The following is a 25,159-nucleotide window of genomic DNA, read 5'->3' as shown; positions in this document are numbered from 1 at the left end:
GCACTGGTGTTCTACCATGAATTAGAATAGTTGGCAATTTACATGACCAGATGTACATCAAGCTGTTTGAATAAGAGCAAGCCTAACAAGTTCCCTAATTTCTTAGTACATGCGCAGATGAAATAGTACTATATCAGTATCAGTAAATTTCGCTGGATGACTCCAATTCGGCGTGACCGATACGCGCCCTGTCACGTGGAGATATCCGATCGGTGGAGGGTCAAAGCGACGCGGCGACAGGCAATCAATCCTGCGTGAGATTCACGTCTCCGTCCGTCTGCATGTTCATCGCAAAGCTTATTTCAAGCTCAATCAAGGTACTGCCTTAGTAGTTGATGAAATAGACACGCTCAGCAACCCCTTCCGAACTCTGGATCCTCCTGTCCATCAAACCTCAGCTTCCGACTCGCACGTCCCAGCAGCGATCCGCGTGGGAGTATACTTTCACATCCCCGCGTTTGCATACCTTCAATTTACAGCTACATCTACTGCCCGCGATGTCGAACATGTATGGCGAACTGGGCAATAAATTGGTTTGTCTCCCCTTAGTCGTCGGACTCCACCTACGATCTGGCCTAACCCGGGTTATCTACAGGTTCAACACGCCAAACGCACCCAGGCTTTAACCCATCTGCCACCATACCAAACCGAACTCGTTCGCGCCGTCGCCCGCGAGGTCCGCGATCTGGACCGCGATGTTGCACGCCTGCTGACTCCCTTCGAGGGCAGCTTCAACCCGTCCCAAGAGCCCGCTATTGCCTGCGCCCTCCTCGTCGACCATCTCTGTATGCGTCGCAACAAGCGGTGTCTTCTCGCCTACCATCGTGTCCGCACGGAAAAACTGGAAGAGCTCTGTTGGACGGGTGTGGATGTGCTAGAACAGCAATTGCCCGTGGCGGAGGAGGCCAGTGCGGGAGCTGCTGCCGCCGCGGCGGCAGCACAAGGCCAGGGGGCTGGCTCGGGCATGAATCACAGCTCGCTGAGCCCGGAGGAAGAAGAGTATTTTCGACAATATAGTGACCTGCTCGCCGCGTACAAGGGGCAATGGACGGATATTGATCTCACTGGAAGCTTGGAGCCACCCAAAGATTTGTTCATCGATGTGCGAGTCCTGAAGGATGCCGGGGAAATCCAGACGGAATATGGGTATGTTCAGATCCCTTCCGAGCGGTCTCTCTTCGTTTTGATGAAATTAAAATACATGTCAATGGTCAAGTGCTAACAATGCGCACGCAGGGTGATCAATTTGACGAAAAACAGTCAGCTCTACGTACGACAAGGGGATGTGGAACGATTGATTGCACAGGGCTTTCTGGAACGGTTGGGATAGATTGCCGTGCCTCCGTGGCCCGGCAGTAATGCTGTGGATTACCCCCCGATGCTGCTTCTTGCTGCTCTAGCTGCTGTTTTCTGTGTTACATGATGATACCCATTTAGTTTGTTGAGAGTAATCTACAAGAGCGGAGACAGTGGCATGGGGGCCACGCTGCGCGAAGTCGAATTCAAGTGAATTAGCGGGGCAATGAGAAGGATTTTTTGATACATCAGAACTGCGAGGTCTACTGAATTAGTTGGCAGTCAATCTAGCCCATGTCTAGATCGTATGTTACGTCGAAGATAATCTAGACTAGTGATCCGTCTTCGGCAGCGTTGGACACGAACATCGCCGTTGCAACGGTCGCTTACCTAACAGGTCGGCCCTATCATCGGCCTGGATGCGGCCATGCAGCTTCGCCGAGGATTGAAGCTCTTGCCTTCCCACACCCATTACTGCAGCTACTGTCGCACTTGTTCTGACGGCGCCCTCTATCCCTGCACACCAATTTAGCTCGCTAGCAAGGCCAATGCTCTGTGGCCATCCAGAACAGCTTTCGCCATCCAGGTCCCCATCCCCATCTATCGCGTCTCCCATGTCCGAGAAGTGGATCGGTGATAATCCGCCCGTGATAAGACTTTTTAGTCACTTTCACCCACCTAGCTGATAACAACGGCCAGTCATGTCTGGACCGGATTGAATCGCTCTTTTCATGATCCCTCCAGACCTTTCATTAAACGCCTCCCATATCATAATCGTCTGTTTTTCCTTCTTCCCCTCATTCGATCTGCCAATCGTGGAGCGATGTCTATGGTTGTTGATTCTTCTGAGTTCTTGCGTCATCCGGTATCATCTCTGCACTTTCGGCTCCTGTCCTAAGATCTCGTCCACGAGCCTGCAAGCCTGCGGGCTGAATCAGTACTTGATCGGCTCTTGCAAACTGCACCGTGACTTCGGCACTTGGGGCTTGTGGTAGGCTTATCCTCTGCCACACCATCCGCCATGGGAGTCTTGCGATCGTGCAACAGTGGTAGCGACCTCCGCGGCGCGGGGATGCCTTCGCATCATTCCGCCCTCAATGACGACTTGGAGCCAGCCGGAATGGAGATTCCAGTTGAGCATGCCCACAATGGGAGCCCTCCACGGTCCTCAGTATTAGATCCAACCGTGTCCGGCGGCACCAGTTATCGGACTCCGAGCAGGTCTTTCTTCCATCGGTCATTTCATAACTCTGCAGGTACGCCGCTCATGTAATCGACTCTTCGTCCCCCAAAGCATAACCCCGCTGTGTCGTCACAATACAATAATGCAGTGCTGACTGTTTGGCCTAGATCCGGCTCATTATTCGTCCCATGGTATGCGAGAACAAACTGCCGAACTGGCATCCTTCGCCTTGTCGCGTGAATCGAACACACTTCCCTCTACGCTCGACGTCTTCCGCCCCCCTCGCGAATCGTCGCTTTCTTCGACCCCGACTCCGATTGCAACGGCTGCAGCAAGGGCTCATCTTGAGGCTGGCCCTTCCTCCATTCCGACGACCGGCTCCTCGGTGCTGACACAACTGATCCGACACCCTGATATCCCGGAATCAAGCCAGACTGAGCATTACCACTCTGAAGAGTGGGAGAGAGCAAGTGACAGTACCGTCTCCCAAGACGAGCTTCCGGTCGTCACGGCCGGAGAGACTGTGAGCACTGAGCAGACTTCATTGTTATCTAAGCCGTCACACCCAAAGCCATATCAAGGCTACGGCGCTACAGGTGATATCGAAAACCAGGGGTATGCGGGAACGAAGGGACCGAGCGCTTTTTCCAGTGCCTTCTCGAGTGCCACTACTTGTTTCCGACTCATAGCCAACCCGAAATCGTGGGACAAACAGGCCGTATGGCGCGAGGGGGTCATTTATCCCCTCAGTCTGTTGCCATCGGTATTCCTCGGTCTGTTGCTCAACATACTCGATGCTTTATCTTACGGAATGATCCTCTTCCCATTGGGTGAGCCGATATTCTCTGACCTTGGATCGGACGGTATCTCCATGTTCTACGTAAGCACGATTATCGCTCAGCTCGTTTTCTCTTGCGGGGGCTCTATATTCCGTGGCGGTATCGGCAGTGAGATGATCGAGGTTGTGCCTTTCTTTCACCAGATGGCTTTCACAATCTTGAATCGAGTTGGAGCGGATAACCCGAAGTCCGTCCTAGCTACCACTATTCTGGCGTTCTCGGTCAGTTCGATTCTGACGGGCCTTGTCTTCTTCCTTATGGGGACTTGCAAGCTAGGAGCCTTGATCGGGTTCTTCCCAAGGCATATTCTTATTGGATGCATCGGTGGTGTGGGCTTTTTCCTCTTGTTGACCGGTCTCGAAGTATCAGCTCGACTGCCGGGATCCTTCGAGTTCACCTTGGCAACAATGGAGAAGTTGGTGCAATTGGACACAGTATTTCTTTGGACGGTGCCCTTGTTCCTCGCGGTCGGCTTGCTTGTTTTGAAGCGTTTTCTGCATTCTAATTTCCTGCTTGGTGGCTATTTTATTTGCGTGGCTGTCGTATTTTATATGGTTGTTCTCAGCGCTGGGGTCTCTATGGGGTCTCTGCGCAACAAAGGATGGGTCTTCGATGCGCCGTCCTCTTCAAATCCGTGGTATCACTTCTATACCCTTTATGGTATGTGAAAGGATCTTCGTGACAGCGGTGACCTTCTAACTATTCATAGACTTCTCTGCTGTTGACTGGGCCGCGTTCGTCGACACGATTCCAGCTATGTTCGCGCTCACTTTCTTCGGCGTCCTGCATGTACCCATCAATGTGCCTGCGCTGGGCATATCGACGGGCGAGGATAATCTCAATGTGGACCGTGAGCTCATCGCGCATGGCGTCACCAATGCCTTGTCCGGCTTCTCGGGCAGCATACAGGTACTACACCTAACAGCTTGCTTGCGGGAAGATTCACTGACATTCATAGAACTACCTTGTATATACTAATAGTCTGTTATTCATTGACAGTGGTGGGAACTCCCGTTTAGCAGGTATCATGCTCGCAGCTGCGACTGCTGGTATCCTCGTCGTCGGCCCGGCGATTGTCGGCTTTATTCCGGTCATGGTTGTCGGTGCTCTCATCTTCCTGCTGGGAATTGAGCTGATGCAAGAGGCCTTGGTGGACACATGGGGGAAATTGCATCGGCATGAATACATCACGGTAAGCTCTAACTCGAGTCTATAATGGCATTGGCTAATTCTGTAGGTTGTCATCATCGTTGCAACTATGGGCGCCTGGGATTTTGTTGTTGGTATTCTTGTTGGTATCATCCTCGCCTGTCTAAGCTTTGTCGTGCAGACTTCTCGCAAGTCTGCTATCCGTGCGACTTTCTCGGGCGGGATTACGGGGTCTACAGTCAGACGTCCTCCTATCCAGCAGCGGTTCCTCAAGGAAGCCGGACAGCAGACCCTTATCATCAAACTTGGCGGATATCTCTTCTTCGGTACCATCGTGAGCGTTGAGAACACGATGAGAGGATTGATTGAGGAAGAGGCATTCAACCGACGGCCCATCCGATTTCTAATCCTTGACTTCTCCAGAGTTTATGGCATCGATTTTTCCGCGGCCGAGGCATTCACCCGCATCAACCGCATTCTTAGCAAGCGGAACGTTCAAATGACCATTTCTGGTCTCGACGTGGAAGGAGAGGTGGGACGTAGTCTCCAGAACGTGGGCTTATTTGAGGCTGTGACAGGGGTGGAAATTTTCGAGGATTTGAACTCGGCGCTCGAGTTCTGTGAGAATGACTATCTGAAAGTGTTCTATAGCCACAGGGAGGCGTTATTGAGAAGACAGCACGGAACAGCTACAAGCTTCTTGGAAGTTCCCGCCCCGCAAGCACCATCCCACCTGGGTGACACGATGGTCAGTTCTCCTCGCCAGCGATACCTACAGCAAGCCGCAAGGAGCACCCTTCGCGAAGACGAAGTCGCAGTAGTCGCACCGGCAGCATGGTCTGCCATGCGTCAGCCGCTCCCGCTGCTCCTCCAGACCTTCCAGGGGATTACCTCCCGAAACGAGGATTTCTGGTTTCCAGTGTGCGCCTATTTCGTGCGAGAAAGCTACGCGGCAGGCACGGTCCTGTTCCGTGAAGGCGATATTCCTATGGGATTCTATCTTCTGGAGTCCGGGATGCTTCGTGCCGAGTACGAACTACCGCAGGGACGATACTTTGAAATCATTGTGGCTGGACGGCCGTGCGGCGAGCTGCCCTTCTTCAGCGAGACCCGCCGGACAGCGACCGTCAAAGCCGAACAGGACTGCGTGAGTTGGTGTTTGAACATGGAGAAATGGCAGGAGCTACGTGAGAACGAGCCGGAGATTGCAAGGGAGCTTCTGACGGTCAGTCTGAAATTGACTACGGAGCGGATGGACAGTATTACTTCGTGAGCATTCCGTCATTCCTGTTCAAGGGATTGTGCTTTCTGACTGACATGATTCCTCTAGTTACGTTCTCACAACAGCGGCCTGATAGCTGTTTCGACTGGTACTTGGGAGTACTGGTTGGTTCCGCCTAAAATGGCATGTTTTGGTATATTTGTTTTGCATAGCATGTTGGTGGTTGACCTTCTTACTACATATTGTATAATGGTTGTGAAGCGTGTGTATGTATGTGTGTCGGCTGCTGTTGATGACCTGGAATGGCGCATAGCTTGGCCGACTACCTAGTTGCCTATGATTATCCTCCAGACTTGATAGTTGCTAAGCGGCCGAGAGGAGTTTCCTACGAGATCAAATGCTGAGCCTCACAGCATAGCTTATTTGATGTAGCGGCTGCATGGCATCACTTGAGTTTTCTCCATGCAGCTTCACTGAAGACTATGCTTCCTCCCCTTGCTCATTCTTCAGAAAGAGATGTGCAGCACATTCTATGGAAAGACAGGCTTTCTGTTGCGGAAGCACAAAGGCTCTGGCGACGATCTTTGAAAATGCTCAGTTCCAGTACGGAGGTTGACATATAGCCTCTGTGGCATACGGACTTGACCGACATGCAACTCATTGTCCAGAATCGATTGCAGTCCGCAACTAGCGGCTATACCCAGGAGTTCTTTGTAATTTAGATGCCAGAACAAGGGGACCTGCTTTCTGTTCACTGATAGTCTTTGATACACAGGCAGTTTGAGAAAATTCTCCATGCTAATCTCCGTTTGCATGCTGCTCGAGAAAACCTCCGCCAAGCCTTCAATCCCTACGGTTTCACCAGCCTCAAAAGCTTATAAAGTCCGCCATGATAACCAAGATATCTGCTACCTCGACCCCTATCCCACCTCGGCTGATTCACTAAACCTCAGAGAAACTGACTCAGCCCCCGATTTCACTAATTATCATCAGGAAAAGGACCCCCGACTAACCATACATAGCATCAACCAGCAAAATGGGCGACCCCACCGACACAGCCTACGGAGGCTCCCAGGCCCTTGAGTCCACCAGCCTTTGGTATGACGCGCTCACCGATCTCTTCCCCTCCGCGGCAGGCTTCACCGTAGACCTAGAAGCCGGGATCCTCGCCCCGATGCGCGAGTCCTACAACTGCATCACCGTGACGTTCCGTAAGCCCGCGCGCGGATCCGACGCTGAAGCAGAAGCAGAAGCAGAAGCAGCAGCCGAGAACGCAGCCGGCAGGGACGGCAGCAGCAGCGGCAGCTCCAGCGACAGGGGAACCATCATCTTCACCCTCATCACCGGCGCGCTGCGACGCCCGCGCGCGCACCCAGGCCACCACGTGCTCGTTCTCCGGGATTTCCTGGCCACACACCACGACCACTACTACCAGCACCACCCGCCCCGGCTGCTGTCGTCGTCGACCGGGCCCATCGTCGGCGCCGTGGTGCTGCCTCGGCTGCCGGTGACGGTGCAGTTCTACCGGTGGGATCCGCGCCACGGCGGGTGGGTGTTGCCCGTCGGGGAGGCGCTCGATGAGGTCGTGGACCGCCAGGGGATCCTGGGGGTGTTGGCTGGGCTCAAGGGGTTGGTGCTGAGTAGTCGGGGGTTTGGGTTGGGGAGGGGGGTTAATTGGGTGGATGATGAGGAGGTGGTGGAGGAGGATTTTCTGGTCGTCGGGGATTAGATTTTTATTAGGATGTGCTCTCGTTTCTGTTGGGATGAGGGGGTGTTTTCTCTGGATTTGAATATGAATATGAATATGAATGAGAAGTATATATTGTAGAATATGTTTGTTCCTGCTGAGTAAATCTTTGAGGTTGTGTGTTGATTGGGTGCGTATGGGGTATGTAGGGTGCAATGTATACAGTATAGTAGTCTAGGGGCTTACTGATGATCTAGATCATTGGTGGCCTCTGCAGTCTGCGCTGCACCTGCATCCAAGAACTACTACTAACTTACTGGGCACGTAAGAGCACGTCTGCTCCACGGCGCTGTCGACTATGGAAACTTCTGTTGAGCATCTGGAAGGGACTTTACCTGTAAGGCAAAAGAACACAAGGCTGGATACCACCACTACTTACTGTACACAGTACACACCCTTCCTTAACCACCTAATGAACTATAGTAGCCGGCATTTTCCCATCCTCCACCCGTCTCCCTCAGCACCACTCCATTCAGATGCACCCACATGACCACTTCACACAATCGATTAACAATTGCGTAGATCAGACCGACCTGATGCCCATCACAGGATCTGAATGCAGGCTCCCCTCACGCGAGCAGAATTCGTCATCTCGTCAGGTGGTGACTGACACTGATACCATCTTAGAGTTCATTGCGCTAGCCCACGAATCTGAGGATGTGCCTCTTGCCTTATCTGTAGGAAGAACCTCGGGTCCGGGGCGGGGGATCTACCGAGTGCATGGGATCAGTGCGGTGCATGGTTTTGGTATATGGTAGGTATGTACAGTATATGGCGTGACAAGGGCACGTCATGCGACTGGCTGTGGGTTCCAGGTTGCCCGCAGCGCCGGGTTTCGCCTGCCGCCCCCGATGTCAGTCCCTCTTGTTTCTTCTGGTCTCCCGTTTGTCTATGGCGGGGTGGGTTGGGGTTTGGGGGGGGTTGGGTGAGGGTGTATCCAGGATTTTTGACTCATCTGTCTCTTTTGCTGTATGTGCTGGACTGCGTTGGGGTTGTAGAGGTTAGTTGGGGAGTGGGAGGGGTGGTGGTCACGTGAGGTGGGCGGCATGAGGACTGAGTACTGAGGGTTCTATGCTCCTGCTGTGACCTGCGCTAACATGGCACTCACTGGTTTTGGGATAGCGGAAGATGCAAGATCTCCAGGGTTGAGCTATGGTTTCTTTGTGGACGGTACCAAGCAAATCTACGTGGTTTGTAGCAGATGGCACCCCCCCGGTTGACTGGGTTCTGATAATGGTACTGTACTGTACCTGGTAGTTAGCTCATGGCGGTAGTCACGGCATCGTCTGGCGATCACTTCCTGCCAATGGGATAGAGATGTATGGTTGGTAGGCCGTTATGTATAGTAGTTACTGTTGTTGCCCTGGTCCTTTCCGCACTGCCGAGATCACCATCGCAGGAGGCTGAAAGGGCCGCGGGAAGTAACGAACAACATGACCATGTTCCGTTTGGACGTACAGTGTGATTCATCATGTCCGTGTGGAGATAACTAGTGCTATGGCAAGGGTCGAGCGCTGATCAGCAACAGGTGATAACCATGACCAGGTAAGCCGCCGAACAGGGTGACCCTCCATGCTGAGGGTCAAATGTCTCAATCCGATATCGCCTTGCAGTAGCCGGCAGCGTGACTTGTATATTTGAGACTCTTGTCTAGTAAGCAGGCAGATTGTTGCGTAGACTAGCTCCGTAGCCCCTCTGTAGTGCAAATTAGCACCCGCGGGGGGCTGAAAAGCCAACCGCCCATTTTGTATCAATATACTAAGTAAAGTCCACCGTTTTGATGTCAGGTGAGAGAAGAGGGGGGCTGCAGGTGGCGTTGAGGCCGGTGAAGGCCTATATTGGGGCGGAAAGTGGTTTCATTTTCTGGTCTGTCAACGAGGATCGTGGACATCGATGTTGGTTGATTTCGTGCTACTCAGTAGGTAGAAACATGAACAGTGGAGCGGGATGACAATCTGGGTTCTGCCGGGGTTATCATAACCCATGATTGGCGATCGCTCATATCTTGTATAGTTGGAGGAAGTGGTGGAGGTGTGAGGGACCCCAGGCGATCATACTAAGTAAAGAGCTGCCATATCTGAGTCCTGAAGGCACTCGGGCACTCATTCATGTGTAGAAGCAATTACTCAGTAGGCAGAAGCTAGAAGTGGTCACGTTTTTGATAGTCGGGGATGATCCAGCGAGGAACTAGCGGAAGTCAATTAGAAGTGGTGATGATTGTCGGGGTATGATGTAGAGCGACGATGATGGGCTAATTGATGGATAGGATTGTCACTTCATGGGATATTCTATAGTAAGTGTACTGCAAACAAACAATCTATCCGCCCCTTTTCCTCTACATCTTTCCAGCAAACGCTTCTTCCGAGGCTCAAAGTATGGGTGCCCCTCCCCAACCACAACCACTACGTTTTCGCTTCCCTCCTACTCCATAGTGATGTTCTAGTCTTCTATCGAGATGCCCGCCGTGGAAGGTCCGATAGCCGGCAGCGCCACCGATTTCCGCGGCCAGTGGACCATCCACGGCTATAACTATGTGTTCGATGGGGTCCTTGGGGAGTGGGAGTCGCAGGCTACTCTCGCGTATATCAACGCGGTGCACCTGACCTGATCGGTGCCTTTTGACCTTGACGACTTGGGTTTTCCATCCCACATTGGGCCCCGTGAGTTTTCCCTCACGTTCAGGGATGAGCGGGGGGCATTTGGAGCGCGGGACAGGAGATGTGAGTAGGTTGGATGCAGATGTGGAGGGGTTTTGAGTATCTAGAGTATGTTGTGGGCAGCGAAATTACGAGTCGACAAGTGGTCCACCGCTTGCTGATTTTCTGTTTCCTGCTTTTCCCGCTATACAACATCATACTATATGGATATGCATGGCTAGAGGGACAGACGTCCAGCAAAAAGTCAGACAGTGGGATTGTCTGGATCAGCAAGCAAGACGGCGGTTCAACACGGGCCAAGCCATTGATCATCAGATCGACGGTGGCCTGATTGGTGGACGGTCGGGGATGGAAGCTCATCAGCTTCTGTTGGTTGGTTCGCTTCACAGCGTGCTGCTGGTCGTTTGAAACGGCCGGGAGGGAAGAACGTAGAATGGAACATTTGGCTAGACTAACTAGTACGTAGTAGTCAGGGAGAAAAAGGGGGAGAATGAGGGGAGCGGGCAAATTGGCCCACTGCGATAACCCTGCTTGCAAACTTGGTTGTATGAGTAGTTTGTACTCGAGTATATCAGAGGGCATGGAGTAGAGTCAGCTTAAAGAGGAGGTTGATTACTCTGTAGAAGGATTGCCAAACGACGTGCCCTTCTATCATGGATTATTGTTGATCATGTTTTCCCGAATAGTGGCTGCTTGGAGCAGATCCCGCGAGCCGCAAATTTGTATATGAATTGCCGTGCAAATGTCATCTCGGAGAACTTCCATGGTACGGACCGTCCATCCAAATCAACGGACGAAGTATGAGCTCTCTCTCATTGGGGATATTCTTCCGCTTCTCTGCTGCCGCTGCCTTGATCATCATTCACGTTGCAAAGCACATACTGCAGAGTCGCGACTCGTGAGACAGGGGATGATGAGAGTGGGGCAGCCTTCCAGCTCTGGCGCTGGAGCTAACAACCAATATCCTATCAACTATCCACTTTTTACCCTCCTGAGTAAGAAGTACGAACTCATGGTCCCAAGGAGATGCTAGTTATTCTATTCCCTTTTACGCCCCCCTCTAGGGAGTAGGGACCTTCTCCCTTTCCCAAATATTTTCCTTGTGTCGTTGAGCACGGGGACGGCTGAGTAAAAAAAAAAAAAAAAAAAAAGGTGCCAGAAGTCTTGTTGGGTAGGTTTGTTTCATCTGCTGCCCAGTGACTTCTACGTTATCGCCTAGTATCGCCAGATTGAATCGAACAAACTCGATGGATCAAGTGGAATAACCTCAACTTTTTGTCCTCCTTTCCGCTCAATAGGCGGCGGAATACTCCCCTCCGACCATATTTCGGCGAATGAGTTTCCGTGACTTCAGTCACGCGAGCCCCAGGGACTTGAATATCTTTCTCTCTTTCTCTCCCAGCGATTCAGCGGCGCCGATAGGGTAGATAAAAAAGATCAGGCAAGGTGGGAAAAGGTTGCCAAAAAAAAAAAAAGATGGAGGGGCTCCTTTCCCGCTGGTTGGTCCTACAATCTTGAACAATGCTGGGCTGTCACGAGGCATTCCGGTCGCATGGACGGGACTGGCTGAGAACCTGCCGGGTGTGGTCGGTTTGGTAGAAGAAGATATTCGGGTTTTCCAAGCAAAGCAAATCAGAGTCCCGTCCAGCATGAACACATTAATGTGGCACAGAGATGACGACGATAGCGAAAAGGAAGACGACAACAACAACAAAATGAAAGATGCTCGCCAAAAACAGCGGGCGGGTAACCGAGCGTTGGAGGGGGGAGCTAAAAAGCTAACTAACTCACTACTCAGACTAGCCCGGCGCTTGATATATTTTCTTCATCATGGTTTGATTCTCTTTGCTGCCGGAGGGGGGGGGTTTGTTTTCCCTCTGGAACGTCGAGATCTAAGTGGATCGGTTGGGCAGGAGCTTACATAGAAGTAAGGTACTAAGTATGTATCTGTTCCCGACCGGCCTTCTGCCAGATGTGAAACATCAATAGTCGGGATTCATTGCGATTCAGTTTTGGCAGCCATCGCCAACCGCCGCGCCAACTTGCAAACGGCGGCGGCGGCAAACATCCAGATCAAGTGACTGAGGTTCAGACTGTAGTATGGAAGCTGGTCTCTGGTCTCTGCCTGGAACGAAGGAGGAGTCATAGACTAACTAGCGAGTAGGTTAGTCTCGAGAATCAACAACAAGAAGCCACTTTGGCTGGAACCCATCTGCTTCTGACCCATGGTTGTGTAACGGACCAGCCTTGGAAGCTAAACCCACCAGGACGATCTGGAAATTCTGAATAGGAGGTTTGGGGTTTGGATGGATGGATGGAAACCGAATGGACGGAGGCCGGGTCCCACAAACACGGTGACCAGGTGACACCACCAACTACTTCACCTGAACAACAATCATAATCATCCATTCATGCGGTTTGGATTTCAGAAAGAATGGTGGTGGGTGTGTGGCAATTAACCTCCATACGGAGCATAATCAATCTACTGTGGTGATTTTAAGGAACTGTATAGTAAGAAGATTGACCCCTCGTTGTTGATCCTCCCAAGCGCCGTTGAAAACCATCTGCACGACCGGTAAAGGAAGAGCCCAGTGCCAAGAAACCCTACAACCACCAAAGGGCGAACCGCGTCCCACGGCAAGACCTTCCATTCCCAGGGCCTTATCATCAGGAGGTTTTTTGTTTTTCTTTTTCCTCTGGTAGGGGGGGGGGGGCGCTTGTCTTGAAGATCGGATTTCACCACGGTTTCAGCAAGCCCTTGACCTCATAGGGGGAGGGGTTGAAGAGAGGGAGGGAGGATTTGAACATTCGTTGGTGAAAGAGGGGCCCTTTTCAAGGGCCTTGATTCTTATTACCCTATTTATTGGGCCGATGAATTTTCGTTCGGCGCGCGCAAGAGGGCCTGCGTCGCGGGAAAAAGCAGAAATTTTTTTCTCTTTTTCGCTTCTTAAGTCTTATTAAGCCTTGAGGGGACGGACTATGCTAGGACGGGTTTTATACTTCGGACCTAATTAACGGGCCATGACCATGGCCAGGGAGGAGGGAGGAGGAGGGAGAGGAGGGGGGAGAAAGAAAGGAGCTTGGACTTTTCGTCTATCATCGTGACGATTGGCAGTCAGACCGGATCGTGTACTATCCAACAGGACGTGCTGGGCTGGTGTCGGAGGCAGCTTCCAGCCTGCAGGATCCGGGCATGCTGCATGGTGAGATTCCGATCGTGATGTATAAGCATGTGGATGTCAGAAAGGAAAAAATCATGAGCTGCAGCATGTAAGTGTCGTAGGTACAGTACTGTACCTGTGGCAGAGGTACACTGTATGTGATCGATGTTTATTTAGTCTAGTTTATGGTCTGATGATGTTGATGATGTTGATGATGGGTCGGTCAACGCGATGGGGCAATACAACCAAACCCCCTGATTTGAGTATAGTAGATAGGTAAGATAGGAAATTAGCTGGCGAGTGAATGAGTCAGGACTCACTACTAAGGTACTTGGTACTTTGAATCGTACTCGTAGTCGCAAGTAGTCGCAATGGTTAATTAAGACCTAAGACTATGGTTAGTTGTAAGTAGTAGATGCTCATAGTAGGCAGAGAAAAAAAACAATCAAAAAATACCTACCTTAAAAAAAAAAAAAAAAGAAAGGCTCCACTCTCCTTTCAAATCTAGCCTCGAGGGCCGCCCGCCCTGCAGCTCCCTGCCTAATTGGGAAGAGACCAGGCCTGCAGGTGCTCAACTTCCACACCCTTTCATTTTCCGCCCTCTCAGGCTCTCACCCTCCCTCCAGCTCCTCCTTTCTCGCCCCTGCTCCTTCCAGCCTGTAGACACACTAGTTCCAGTTCAGTTCAGTTCTGTTCAGTTCAGTTCAGTTGTTCTTCTAGTACCCTCTCCTCGTTTCCTGGCCTTTGAAATTCTCTTCCTTCTTCTTTCCTTCCTTCTTTCTTTCTTCTCTTCTTCTCCTCTTCCTCTCCCCATATACTCATTCTAATCCCCCCCCCTCCCCCAACTCAAAAGAGGTCTTTCTCTTCTCTCCCGAACTTTACCCTTTCTCCTTCATTGTGATACCCAAGCTCTCTAGCTTTGCGCTAAACAGAGCTCTTGTTTCTTTTCCTTCAAGATACCCCCCCCCCCCTTTTCTAAACGATACCCCTCTTCAGCTGAACGCGCGAACTAATCCACGAAGCCACCCCAGCTTCTACAACTCTTAGCTAATTCATCACTATCGACTATAATTACACCTTTAATCAATCTAACCCCAAATATCATCATGTCTGAAGTTCAGAAGCCCGTCGAGGAGACTGCTGCGCCTGTCGTTGCTCCTGTTACCGAAGCGCCTGCCGTCACGGAAGTCGCTGCCACCGAAACTGCCGCTGTCGAGGCTCCCAAGGAGACCCCCGCTGAAGCTGCTGAGGCTACCCCTGCTGCTGCTGCTGCTGAGGAGCCCAAGGCTGATGCCCCCGCTGAGGAGGTCAAGGAGGAGCCCAAGAAGGAGGAGGTGACCCCCGCTGAGGAGGGTGTCCTTGGTTACAAGGCCCCCGGTCTGGTCAAGTAAGGCGCCACTTGTCGCATTGTGAGGTTCGCATGCAGTGACTAATCATGGGTTTCACAACAGGGGTCTGCGTTTTGCTAAGCGCTTCTTCTACTTCCACGATGACGCCGTCGAGGCCAAGCAGCTGTCCGCCTTCCACCAGAACGAGAAGCCTGCTGTCGCCAACCCCATCGCTGCTTGGGCTAGCCAGACCGGCAAGGGTCTCCTTTTCTTGACCAAGCGCGCCGAGGATAAGGCTACCCCTGCTGGTATCTTCAACCTGGTCAGTGCTTGGAAATAGGCGATCTGAGATAATTGAGTGGTGATGCTGACCGAGTTCACAGTCCGAGGTCTCCGATATCGCCAAGGAGGGTGCCAACGAGTTCCACTTCAAGGTCAACGGCCACAAGCACACCTTCCAGGCTGTCAGCAGCGCTGAGCGTGACGGCTGGGTGCTCGCTCTCGAGACCAAGGCTGCCGAGGCCAAGGCTGAGAAGGAGACTATCGTCGCCAGCGAGGGCTACAAGGCTGAGCTGGAGAAGCTGAGTAAGTCTTGCGCCACGGAACAAGAGAGCTTCATCGACTAACACTCTCTAGACAAACCTGCTGTTGCTGAGCCCGCCAAGAAGGCTGTTGAGCCCAAGGAGGAGGCTGCTCCTGCTGAGGAGCCCAAGGACGAGAAGGCTACCGCCAAGAGCCGCTCCCAGTCTCGTAAGCGCGCTAGCATCTTCGGAACCCTCTTGGGCAAGAAGGAGGAGATCGAGGAGAAGAAGGAGGAGCAGAAGGAAGAGAAGGCCGAGGAGGCCAAGGCCGCCGAGCCCGCCGCCGAGGCCCCCGCTGAGGCCCCTGTCGAGACCACTGAGGCGGCCCCTGCTGCTGCCGTGGAGGAAGCTGAGGGTATGTCCCCCACGATCTCCAAGTCATCTACTTCTGACTAACTTCGCGAAAGCCCCCGCCCCCGCCCCCGCCACCCCCGCTCCTGCTGAGACCAGTGACAAGAAGGAGGAGGAGGAGAAGAAGGCCGAGGCTCCTGTTGCCCAGAAGTCCAAGCGCGCTTCTCTTTTCGGCAACTTCTTCCAGAAGGTCACCAGCCCCTCTCACGAGAAGTCGGAGAAGGAGGCTGCCGCTCCCGCTCCCGTTGAGACCCCCGTTGCCAGCAGTGCTCCTCAGCTCGACAACCCCGTCGAGGAGGCCAACGTCAAGCCCATTGAGCCCGAGACTGTGACTGCTGCTGCTGACGCTGAAACTGCCAAGGACGCCACTCCTGCCGCCTCTCCTGCTGCTGCTGAGACCCCCAAGAACAGCCGCCGCACTTCCTTCTTCGGTAACTTCGGCAAGAAGAAGGGCGACTCCGACAACGAGGGCGCCGACGGCGAGGCCAAGCCCAAGGGTAACAAGCTGGGTGGTATCTTCCGCAAGCCCAGCAAGGCTGTGAAGACTGAGGTCAAGGAGACCAAGGAGGCCACCGAGGCTGCTCCTAAGGAGGCTCCCGTCCCGGAGTCCCCCGCTGAGGAGAGTGCCCAGCCTGTTGAGGCTCCTGCTGCCACCGAGGAGGTCGCCCCTGTCAACAACGTCCCTGCCTCCACCCCTGTTCAGGCTGCCGCCTAAATGGTCGGTATTCTGGTTAGAGACAGGTGACCTGTCTGCAATCCGGCGATCCGAGACCCCTCGAATCCAGAAAAAAAAATATAAAATAAAATCTGCTACTTTGGCTTGACGTTGATACTACCCACTTGACTCCTTCATGGACCTCTCTCGTCGAGCGATTGGCGAAGTGATCCGTGTCGAGTGTCAATGATACCCTGTACTGCTTTGGCGGTTATTTCCGAGCCTTGATGTCCCTTCAGGCGTCTTGTGCTGCGTTTCATTCGTTTATGATATCCGTTCCGCAAAAATCCCCATTGGGCCTTGCGTGATCATGTTGTGCGCCGTCCAAACTAGATTGATACCACTTGCTGCTGTTTTTTTCTTTTGCTGTGCTTCCTCGCGATTTGATTGTGACTGCCATTTGATGCATTTGACTGGATACCCTTGTCGGAGGAAAGGATGGTCTCTTTGCTTGTTGAAAGGGTATGGTGCTCATTGTTGACCACTCATCTTGTCCACTATGGTGACTCGATGGTGGGACAGAATGCTGGTCGCGTCATGTATACTTGGGCACCGCATCATTAGGTAATAGCTAATAGAATCTCACGCATTGTTCTGCAATTGGTTCAGGGGGCTACCCCAGGTGTTTATATAAGGTGTCCATGTCCTCCGTGCGTCTGTTCCACATAGTGCGTCTGGTGGAGACAGTTCCGCCCACTTCCGATTTGCTTGTTGTGGTGTGCTCCCCAGCACAGCACAGCATAGCACAGCACAATTGCAGTTAGGCTAGCAGTGACCTGCGTATGGAGATAGTCTCCAAGGACTCTGGCGGTCAGTGTCATGAAAATCGATCAATTCTTGTGGATACCTAAATAACTCCGGGCTATCTCGTACCGCCACCATGAGTGGACCTTACCTGTGCCATGGGGGGTCATTTCGAATGTACTCTAATGTCTTTGAAATTCGACTATTCATCACAACGGATGACCAGCGTAATGCATTTCAATTGGGTATGTCTGCACTGTGTGTGTGAGCTTCCTGTATGGTTCGTCCCCACACAACCTCTCAAGCCCATCGTTGACTAAGCTCGATCTTTAACTAGCTCGCTGTCTACCGGGTCCGAGTTGAACACCGTGGACCGCGGCTGCTCCCTCCTTCAACCACCGGGCCTGACCTATCTTCAAATCACCAATCTTACTGTCATCGGCGCTGGTTTTTGCCGGCCTGACCGTCGTCCGCCGCCCACGACCTCGCATTCAAGGGGGAAAGGTTATGGAGAATTCCCTTGATACCTGTAAATGGGTGTTGCACTTCTCAAGAACGGGCAATGGATGCTGGGCGCGGCCGCCTCTTCGCGCCGGAAAGGGGCTTCGTTTTATACTCATGCATTGTGCAGTCTTCATCTGTTGATGATAGAGATCGCTACTCTGATGTATAAAAGTGCTAAGGGCACCACTGCATTGGCGCTTGCTATTCTGGAAGACTACACGTGGAGAACAGGATCTTGGAGTCGATGGTGGCGTCCGTTGTTCAGAGAGATGGCGATGGGGATGGCGATGGTGAGTTGTTCCTACGACGGACACAGCTCAAGAATGATGAGGCGATGTCTGTCCAAGGCTGTTTGCCGTCTCGACAATACCGATCCATGGCCTTTCGTCCATCATCTTCAAGCCCCCGCTCTCCTCGCCCAGGCGAAGAGTGTTCTGCCCTGGTGTCACTTCCTGCCAGAACGGATAGGCTTCTTGTCTGCCATGTCGACCGAGTTTCTCAACCGATGCAGCGTTAGCTGCGAGGTGGAGGAAGGGGAGCGACGATCCTATACCCTATGCCGGTGGCTTCACGGACGGAGATCTTGGAGACAACCATGCCCTGCCCGCTTTGCTCGTGCATTCGGATCATGGCCTGTACACGATAAGGCTCCTCGGGCAGTGACATACAGTATTTCCTTGAAGAAACTGCAAATGACGATTGGCAACCGCGGGGACTCGGATGGAGGCTAGGCACTTGTGTCCTGTCTGTGAACAACGCTGCTGAGTTCTGGCATCGTACAGTACATTTCCAAACGAGTTTCCAGAATCTTGAGATGGGGTTGAATGCTGCTTCAAGAGGTCGGCTCCAGAATGGTGAGGATATCTACCGAAATTTGGAATCAATACTGCAGAAACTGCTTGCTTGGGACTAGTTGAATTGAGGTAGGAGGAGAGCTGGTTTGGGAATTTGTTGTCACCTATTGCGATGATATCTGCGGCTGCGGTCGGTCGATGGGCTAGGCTCTGGATTGCCTATGGCTGATTGATGACCTACAGGCATTTTCCGATTGAGCCTGATGGCTTTTCGACGATTGTGGTCCATTTGTTTTCAGATGGCTGCAGTGGGAAGTGGGCAGCTAATGTTTGCTTGAGGAAGGAGCTGGCGTACATCACAACGACGCCATCGTCTTTAAAAGAGCTCGGTCTCGAATCCGACTTCAAGCTCACACTACTTCGCGACCAGACAGCCAGCAAGACAAGGAGAAGACTACGTCAGCAAATGGGGGTTTTCTTTACCCCCTCCCCCATGCCCCTATGGCCATTCCTGTGTCGTCCCGGGTGTCGGTTCCGAAGAGACGCCAGCATTTGATACAGGCCCAGCGACGTGCTAGACTGTCTCGGAGCCGGCGGGCTTCGATGTGTGCGAGGCAGCCTTGCCACCTTGCTTGACTTCAGTGTGGTATACTGCCCTGGAGTAAAACTCTATTCTCGATGAGGGCCTGAAAAGACAGAAGACGATCTCTGGGACTGACGAGGTTATTCCCGGAATGGTGGCCCGATACTACGCCTGATGAGGAAGAATTGTGGTAATCATCAGTTGCCTTGGGCGGCCTGCACTGCTGCTGCTGTGGAAGGCTATAGCTACAGTACACTTGAGGGCGCAATTGCTTATTGTGTCCCAAGAATGTAGTATGGTAGAAAAGGGGGAATGACAAACTTTACGAGCTTGACAAGACATGGTCGAGCGGATCGGATGACGTTCGAGGTGCTGTTGGGTCCGATTTTGTTTTTTTCTGGGGTTTGAGTTCGTGCAAAATCATATACGATATGATGTACTGTAGCGTACTGTAGTACTCCAGCTACGGGTACTTCATCCAGTGGTAGATCGATCTTTAGAGTTCCAGGCGATCATACTGGGTGAGAAGCTACTCGTAGGTGGACGATGGTATCGCATCATCATCGCATGGCCATCGGGGTGGGGTACACTTCGGCCGAGATACACTTTCACATTCCTGGTGAGATCGAGGTTATTCTGTCGACAACCATTGGTTTGAGGAAAAAGGTTGATGCCTAGGTATCAGATGAAGATTCTATTATTGTACTACCTAGTATTTTGGATCTACTCTACCTAGTAGGCTGCCATCAACCTGTCCATCCACTGCACCATTCATCATATCATCATATGGATGTCCAGGCTGCGACTGCTGCACTACCCATTGGCCAATCAGAACAAATGGGCCGGTCCGTCTCTCCGTGCAATGCTTACAAACCGGGGATGAGAGGACACGTACGGACTCAACTCCAGTGCTTTCAGATACACCGATCGGCAGTCCACGCGACGGAAAAGCTCACATTAATAATGCTGTTTGTGATAGCTCACTGGTGGTTGCCTCTTTTCTTTCCCGGGCAGCAGAAAGCCGTTAGAATCTGCATGTGCCTGTATGTACAGTACTTTCGAATGTGCGACTGAAGCAGGGCCGGCGGGCCACGCGGCTGCAGTCCGCATCGGCGGCGTATCCATCCCATGCGCAAGGGCTTCTTCGCATCTCCAGTCCGTCGCAGTCGCAGTCCCCACCCGTGGGGGTAAAAATGTGGATGCCACAAAAAGAGAGCGGAAGCAAGCGTCCAAGACACTGTCTCGATTTTCCCCAACCCCTTGGGTCCAGGCTGCCTGCCGGGCATTTGTGTCTTGTTGTCGTCATCCTTGACGACTTTGCTGCCTGTGACCTAGTCAATTGATCCGATCGATCAGATCAACATTTGATGTTATTCTGCGCCTTTGAGTGACATCCCATCTGTTGCATTGAGATTTGACTTTTCATGAATCTTTGGTTTGCTGTGAAGATTTTTTCTCCCCCCCCCCTTTTTTTGCCCTCTACGACAGTAGTCCGGTAGGGTCCGTATCTGCTCCATTCTAAACGATGAACTAACTATACTCTATGGAGGCCCGTTCCTTGGCTGGGTTTGTTACGGAATCTTTCCGTGCAATTTTTGTGAATGATTGTAAGTTGTAAGTTGTCACAGGGCCGGCCCTGTGCCGCCGATACCGGCCCCGGTTGGGTTGGATTGGGGCAAGTGACCTGACCAGACCAAGGAAGTTCAAAAGGGGATTCTCCTCCCTCAGGTGCTGCTGCGCTCTGAGAAAATAAATCGCATTCCATCTCTCATCTAATTGATACCGCCGCCATGCAGGAAACCGGCCTCGAGGATTCTTTCCAAACCTGAACGGGGGTGGAAAGGGCTAAAACTTATGGTCTAACTTCATGGTCGAACCGTCTAATCAAGGCATTCCTGGCTAGTGCAGAGGCCGGAACGTCCCGGTGTCTTGATAGAGTTTGACCGGGTGGAATTTCACGCCCTTCGAGCGATTTTAACGAGCAAAGGAGGGGCCTGCCCTCTGCAGGGCGGGGAGTGAATCGAGTAAATGATCTCCGAAACTCCGACACCAGGAAGGAAGAAGAATGAACTGTGCGTGGGCGTGGTCTTGCACTGTACGTGTACGGATGCAGGAGTTGTCTGCCTAGCACTCAATATGATATCTAGTCGTAATCCAGTCAATCAATCAACAGGCACATGTGCGCAGGTGAGACAGGAGGGTGAGGCTCTTGCTCAGCCCCCAAAGGACGGCCCGGGGGCACTCGGTCAGTGTTGTGCTTCTCCCAATGCAGACCCCGACCCTGCGAGGTGGTTGGTCAATGGATCCGGTGGATGAACCGGTTTCATCATCATTGACCATCCTCCAGCCTGGATCCTGGGACCTTTTTTTCTTTCGTTTTTTCCATTCTAGCGGTGGAGGTGAAGAGGGATACTGGCCAGTGACATTCCCCGCCAGTGTACCTGAACGGTAAAAGGCGGTATTTGGGCGGTACCGCAGTCGTCAACCGACTTCTTCGAGTCCAGCAGGCAGTGAGCCTGCTCCAGGCACGGGAATGCCTGGGGCTCCGACCGGCCCCACCGGCAGCAGGTGTGCATCCAATGAGGACTTCCATAGGCCCTATGACTCACACCTGCTGACCGCGCCAAAAGCATGCTTAGCCCCAAAAGGTTAGAGCGACAGGCGGGGGGCATGGAAACGCTGATTGGTCTCCGTAAAATGGTACTCGGTTTAAGAAGTGCCTGGTTTCCCTTCGCTGCCTGGCGCTTCTCTTTTCCCTCTCTCTTCTTTTATTTTTTTGACATCCCACTTTTTGACTTCGGTCTTTTTACAACCTCAACACCACCATAGATTCACCTTTCCGTCACCATACAGCCATCATACAACGCGACTTCTTCTGATCCATCTATCCAAAATGGCTTTGTAAACGCCTTTCCGCGGTTACACTCGTCTTTCTCAACAGAGACAGACATCATAGATCCTCTTCGGACCTCGTCTTTTTTTCCCCCTTCGTCAACCCCCCCTTCAGAGTTTCCTGTCCCAGGACCTCTGAACTTCAGCATCGCATCGCGTAGCTCAAGTTCTCCCACTCGCACGATTACCCCGTTCGACATTACGTCGTTCACCACGGATAACTTTCAGCAAACATGGCTCCCCACGCCCCCGTCTCAGCAGCCACTGGCTTCAGTTCCGAACAACAACAGCAGCAGCAACAACAACAACAACAACAACAACCTTCCACAGGAAGACTTTGTGCTATTCCCAGCGTCGCAGCCTTCACCCAGGGACTCGCGTGCTCCAGCACCACGGGATCTTACCCTTAATCCTTCGGCCTCATCAAATCTTCTGGTCCCATCTGGGCTACCTACTCGACGACACTCATCAGCGGTACATCACCGGCTCGCAGCCTCGCCTAGTCAGGTTACATCTGCCAGAATAGCGCCTTACAGTTCCGGGTATCATCTGTCTACTACATCTCCTTGGTCTCATCCTTACGCACGGAAGCCAAATTTGCGCCAGTACGCCGCGCCTGCCGCTTCGCCCTCCACCACGCATTTCAATCGTCCTCCAGTTCCTCTTTTCAACGACAACTCAACCACCCCAAAACTCCACGATCAGATCCTCAGAAAACAGCACCTACACTACCTAAAGCGATATCAAAACTACCTCAATAAACAGAATCACCGCCGCAACATGTCTACCTCCATGATTCCGCAAGGTGAGCATGAAGCGACGAGCCGGATGGCTTGTGTCAGTATCGCTAACATCAGAATCGCAGACCTGTCCGAGCTCTTTGACTTCCAGCCTGGCTCCATGGAGGCTACCATGCTTTCTCCTCAGATGATGACTGGCAACTTCTTCGGCCAGGGAGTCGAGGCTGCTCCTCCGGCCACTGTCTCGCCCCAGGACCTCTTCCTTGATGCCTCGTCTCTCGCGCCTCCTCCTTCGGCCACTTTCACTGATTTGAGCACTCCTCCCCTGGCTACGCCTGGCAGCTTCAGCCAGAACACCTCCCCTCTTTTCACGCCTGAAATGGAGTTGATGACCTCTGTCGAAGACTGGGATGCTTTGTTCCCCATCTCGCAGGAGGTGAACCGTCTCGATCAGCTTATCGACCCTGTCGAGATGATCCCGGCTATGGATTCCGGCGAGATGATCCCCCCCTTGCCGCCTACCAAGTCTATGGGTCCCCCGCATTCTCCCATCATCAGAGAAAGCGCCTCTCCCATCATCAGGCAAAGAAAGTCTCCAGCTCCAGCTTCAGGTGTCGCACCTCGCTCTATCTCGCCTCCCACCACCCGCGTCAAGCACTCCACCGTCGCTGGTGTCACCAAGCACTCCACTGTCGCTGGGGTCAACGCTCGTCAGCGCAAGGAACTGGCACCAATCACGTGCGACCCGAGCGATCCGGCCGCTATGAAGCGGGCTCGCAACACTGAAGCGGCTCGCAAGTCACGTGCTCGCAAGTTGGAGCGCCAAGAAGAGTTGGAGCGTCGCGTCGCCGAGCTCGAAGAGTCCCTCCTCCAGGCTCAGCAGAGTGAGCAGTACTGGAAGATGAAGGCTCTCGCTATGGAGGGTCAATAAAAAGTTTATCGGATTTTCATGTGTATGTTTGCGGGTCAAAGGGTTTTGTTATTATGTGTCTGTGCTCATCGTGCACCTGTCGTTTATTTGAGTCTTGTGGACGGGGGCGTCGAGCCTTTTGTCTGTCTCCCGTCGATAGCAGTCGATGACCCTTAATTATCGCCATCAAGCACCGGCTGTTCGACCTGCTATCGACGGGATAAAAGTTTTATATCTGTCACTTGATCATGATCGGTCACCGTGCTTGTCTCGCTGCACTGCCGGACCTTGTGTTGTACTTCTCTCTCGAGGTGGGCTTGACTCCTCAACAAGTCCTCCCTCTCGGTGTGTTTCGCTTCTTACCCCAGTTCAATCAGCTGAGGGTCTTGTTGTTCGGATATGTCGTTTTGTCAAACGGCCGGTTCTGATGTCTCCTGTATATATGGATTGACTCGTGGCCTTAATATCTCTCTATTCCTGTGTTGAGTCTCAAGCTCATTTTGCTCTTGTTTCCACTCAAGCTTGATATTTGTACCAGATTGTGACCATCACGGACTTGCTTATCTTGCTGTTTTCGAATGCTCTCTACTACATTTCCTTGCTTGTATGTGTCTTGCTTCTTGGATCGATCTGGCCACCCTCTCACTGGGTCCTTTCGATGCCTTGAATGAGACACTGGACTGTCATGTTTTTAGCTAGCTGGCTGAAGGCTTCAGTTGTGGGGTTGTCAATTGCCACACGGATTGCTTTCCCCAAATCAACCAAATTCCAGTCTCTGGACACCTGCTCCGTTTGCCGTAATTTCATCGCTTCGTAGTCATCGTAACTGATCATGGTGTTCTTTCCGACATTTTCTAGTCAGAGCTACTATATACCTTATCTACTATATCATTAATGGCTCGAATCGTCCCGTACGTAGCTCTACTACATCGCAGCCATTGTTGCGCTAAATCTAATAATGTCTCTTGCACATGAAGATACTTCTATTGATTGCCCTTCCTCATCCTTACGGGAGTAAGCGCACACTCTGTTCTCTATCACAATACAACCATCTACAACACCATACACGCGCCGGGTTTCCCTTCTACAACCGATTCAACCCACCCGAACCACCACCCCAGATTCCTATGTCCACCCCCTCCGAACTTCCTGCTCCCTTGATAGTATACCTACGACCTCAACCAACAACAAAAGAAAAAAGATACACAGCTCAGACTTGCCTTTAAACACACCTCATCAACACCGAACCCCCCAATTCCCCACTTTCCGCTCCAGTCCATTTCCATCGCCCCAGTGGCACATCTCCACAGGTCCCAAAGAAAAACAGTTCGTTCACCCACTCACCCACTCACATATATCCTCGAACACAGTCATGTAGTTTCTTGAATGATGCAAGGAACAAATATACAGTAATGGAGTTCCAACGTATCGCAATTGGGAAGTACCTATCCCTCTGTTTTTGCCGTGGCCAGAGGTCCTGAGAGGACCTCAGGACCGGCTGACGAAAGGCCAGCGGGCGGTTGCAGTCCCATGCTGTTGGTTTGAAATGGCATGTGTTTGTTGGTGTGGATAATGGAGTGTCTGAATGAATGGTGACTATCTTCCTTTCAGGACTTGAGACAGACAACCCAGGAGGGAAGAAAATGGGTCAGAAGAGGAAAGCAGGACTAGCTAGAGGGGCTGGGTCTCGGAAGTATCTGATTCTTGGGGTTTGTCATCATCTGCTGGATTCTCTTTTGTTTCTGGTGAGGAGATTTGCGGGT

The 25,159-nt window shown here is 52.2% G+C and overlaps 8 protein-coding genes across 8 annotated transcripts; 5 read left to right on the top strand and 3 right to left on the bottom strand.

The window, feature by feature from the left end:
* Positions 1-276: 276 nt before the first annotated feature.
* On the top strand, positions 277-1,530 carry BO86DRAFT_385292 (DNA replication protein PSF1). Its single transcript, XM_025671074.1, has 3 exons — positions 277-533; positions 596-1,146; positions 1,237-1,530. The coding sequence occupies exons 1-3, from the start codon at positions 507-509 to the stop codon at positions 1,328-1,330; spliced, it is 672 nt and encodes a 223-aa protein (XP_025532336.1). The 5' UTR covers positions 277-506; the 3' UTR covers positions 1,331-1,530.
* A 585-nt stretch (positions 1,531-2,115) lies between these two features.
* BO86DRAFT_110337 (sulfate transporter family protein) lies at positions 2,116-5,975 on the top strand. Its single transcript, XM_025665921.1, has 6 exons — positions 2,116-2,552; positions 2,647-3,978; positions 4,028-4,227; positions 4,277-4,510; positions 4,556-5,736; positions 5,798-5,975. The coding sequence occupies exons 1-6, from the start codon at positions 2,318-2,320 to the stop codon at positions 5,820-5,822; spliced, it is 3,207 nt and encodes a 1,068-aa protein (XP_025532335.1). The 5' UTR covers positions 2,116-2,317; the 3' UTR covers positions 5,823-5,975.
* Positions 5,976-6,439: 464 nt separating this feature from the next.
* On the top strand, positions 6,440-7,561 carry BO86DRAFT_385290 (uncharacterized protein). The gene has a single exon (XM_025671073.1). The coding sequence runs from the start codon at positions 6,726-6,728 to the stop codon at positions 7,416-7,418; it is 693 nt and encodes a 230-aa protein (XP_025532334.1). The 5' UTR covers positions 6,440-6,725; the 3' UTR covers positions 7,419-7,561.
* Positions 7,562-9,996: 2,435 nt separating this feature from the next.
* BO86DRAFT_110316 (uncharacterized protein) lies at positions 9,997-11,061 on the bottom strand. Its single transcript, XM_025665920.1, has one exon. It carries the CDS (start codon positions 10,673-10,675, stop codon positions 10,115-10,117), a length of 561 nt encoding a protein of 186 aa, XP_025532333.1. The 5' UTR covers positions 10,676-11,061; the 3' UTR covers positions 9,997-10,114.
* An 897-nt stretch (positions 11,062-11,958) lies between these two features.
* Positions 11,959-12,552, bottom strand: BO86DRAFT_385289 (uncharacterized protein). Its single transcript, XM_025671072.1, has 2 exons — positions 12,258-12,552; positions 11,959-12,203 (listed from the first exon to the last, which is right to left on the bottom strand). The coding sequence occupies exons 1-2, from the start codon at positions 12,318-12,320 to the stop codon at positions 12,090-12,092; spliced, it is 177 nt and encodes a 58-aa protein (XP_025532332.1). The 5' UTR covers positions 12,321-12,552; the 3' UTR covers positions 11,959-12,089.
* A 1,669-nt stretch (positions 12,553-14,221) lies between these two features.
* On the top strand, positions 14,222-16,357 carry BO86DRAFT_110244 (uncharacterized protein). Its single transcript, XM_025665919.1, has 5 exons — positions 14,222-14,641; positions 14,706-14,904; positions 14,966-15,167; positions 15,219-15,518; positions 15,571-16,357. The coding sequence occupies exons 1-5, from the start codon at positions 14,361-14,363 to the stop codon at positions 16,227-16,229; spliced, it is 1,641 nt and encodes a 546-aa protein (XP_025532331.1). The 5' UTR covers positions 14,222-14,360; the 3' UTR covers positions 16,230-16,357.
* Positions 16,358-21,206: 4,849 nt separating this feature from the next.
* Positions 21,207-21,753, bottom strand: BO86DRAFT_110197 (uncharacterized protein). The gene has a single exon (XM_025665918.1). It carries the CDS (start codon positions 21,524-21,526, stop codon positions 21,242-21,244), a length of 285 nt encoding a protein of 94 aa, XP_025532330.1. The 5' UTR covers positions 21,527-21,753; the 3' UTR covers positions 21,207-21,241.
* An 821-nt stretch (positions 21,754-22,574) lies between these two features.
* Positions 22,575-23,417, top strand: cpcA (amino acid starvation-responsive transcription factor GCN4; the record flags this gene model as incomplete). The annotated part of the gene is made up of 2 exons (XM_025667543.1): positions 22,575-22,922; positions 23,013-23,417. The coding sequence occupies 2 exons, from the start codon at positions 22,575-22,577 to the stop codon at positions 23,415-23,417; spliced, it is 753 nt and encodes a 250-aa protein (XP_025532329.1).
* Positions 23,418-25,159: the final 1,742 nt, after the last annotated feature.

Source organism: Aspergillus japonicus (genome assembly GCF_003184785.1).
Source record: "Aspergillus japonicus CBS 114.51 unplaced genomic scaffold BO86scaffold_3, whole genome shotgun sequence".
Taxonomy (NCBI): Eukaryota; Fungi; Ascomycota; class Eurotiomycetes; order Eurotiales; family Aspergillaceae; genus Aspergillus; species Aspergillus japonicus.
This window is presented reverse-complemented; position numbering and strand designations above follow the sequence as displayed.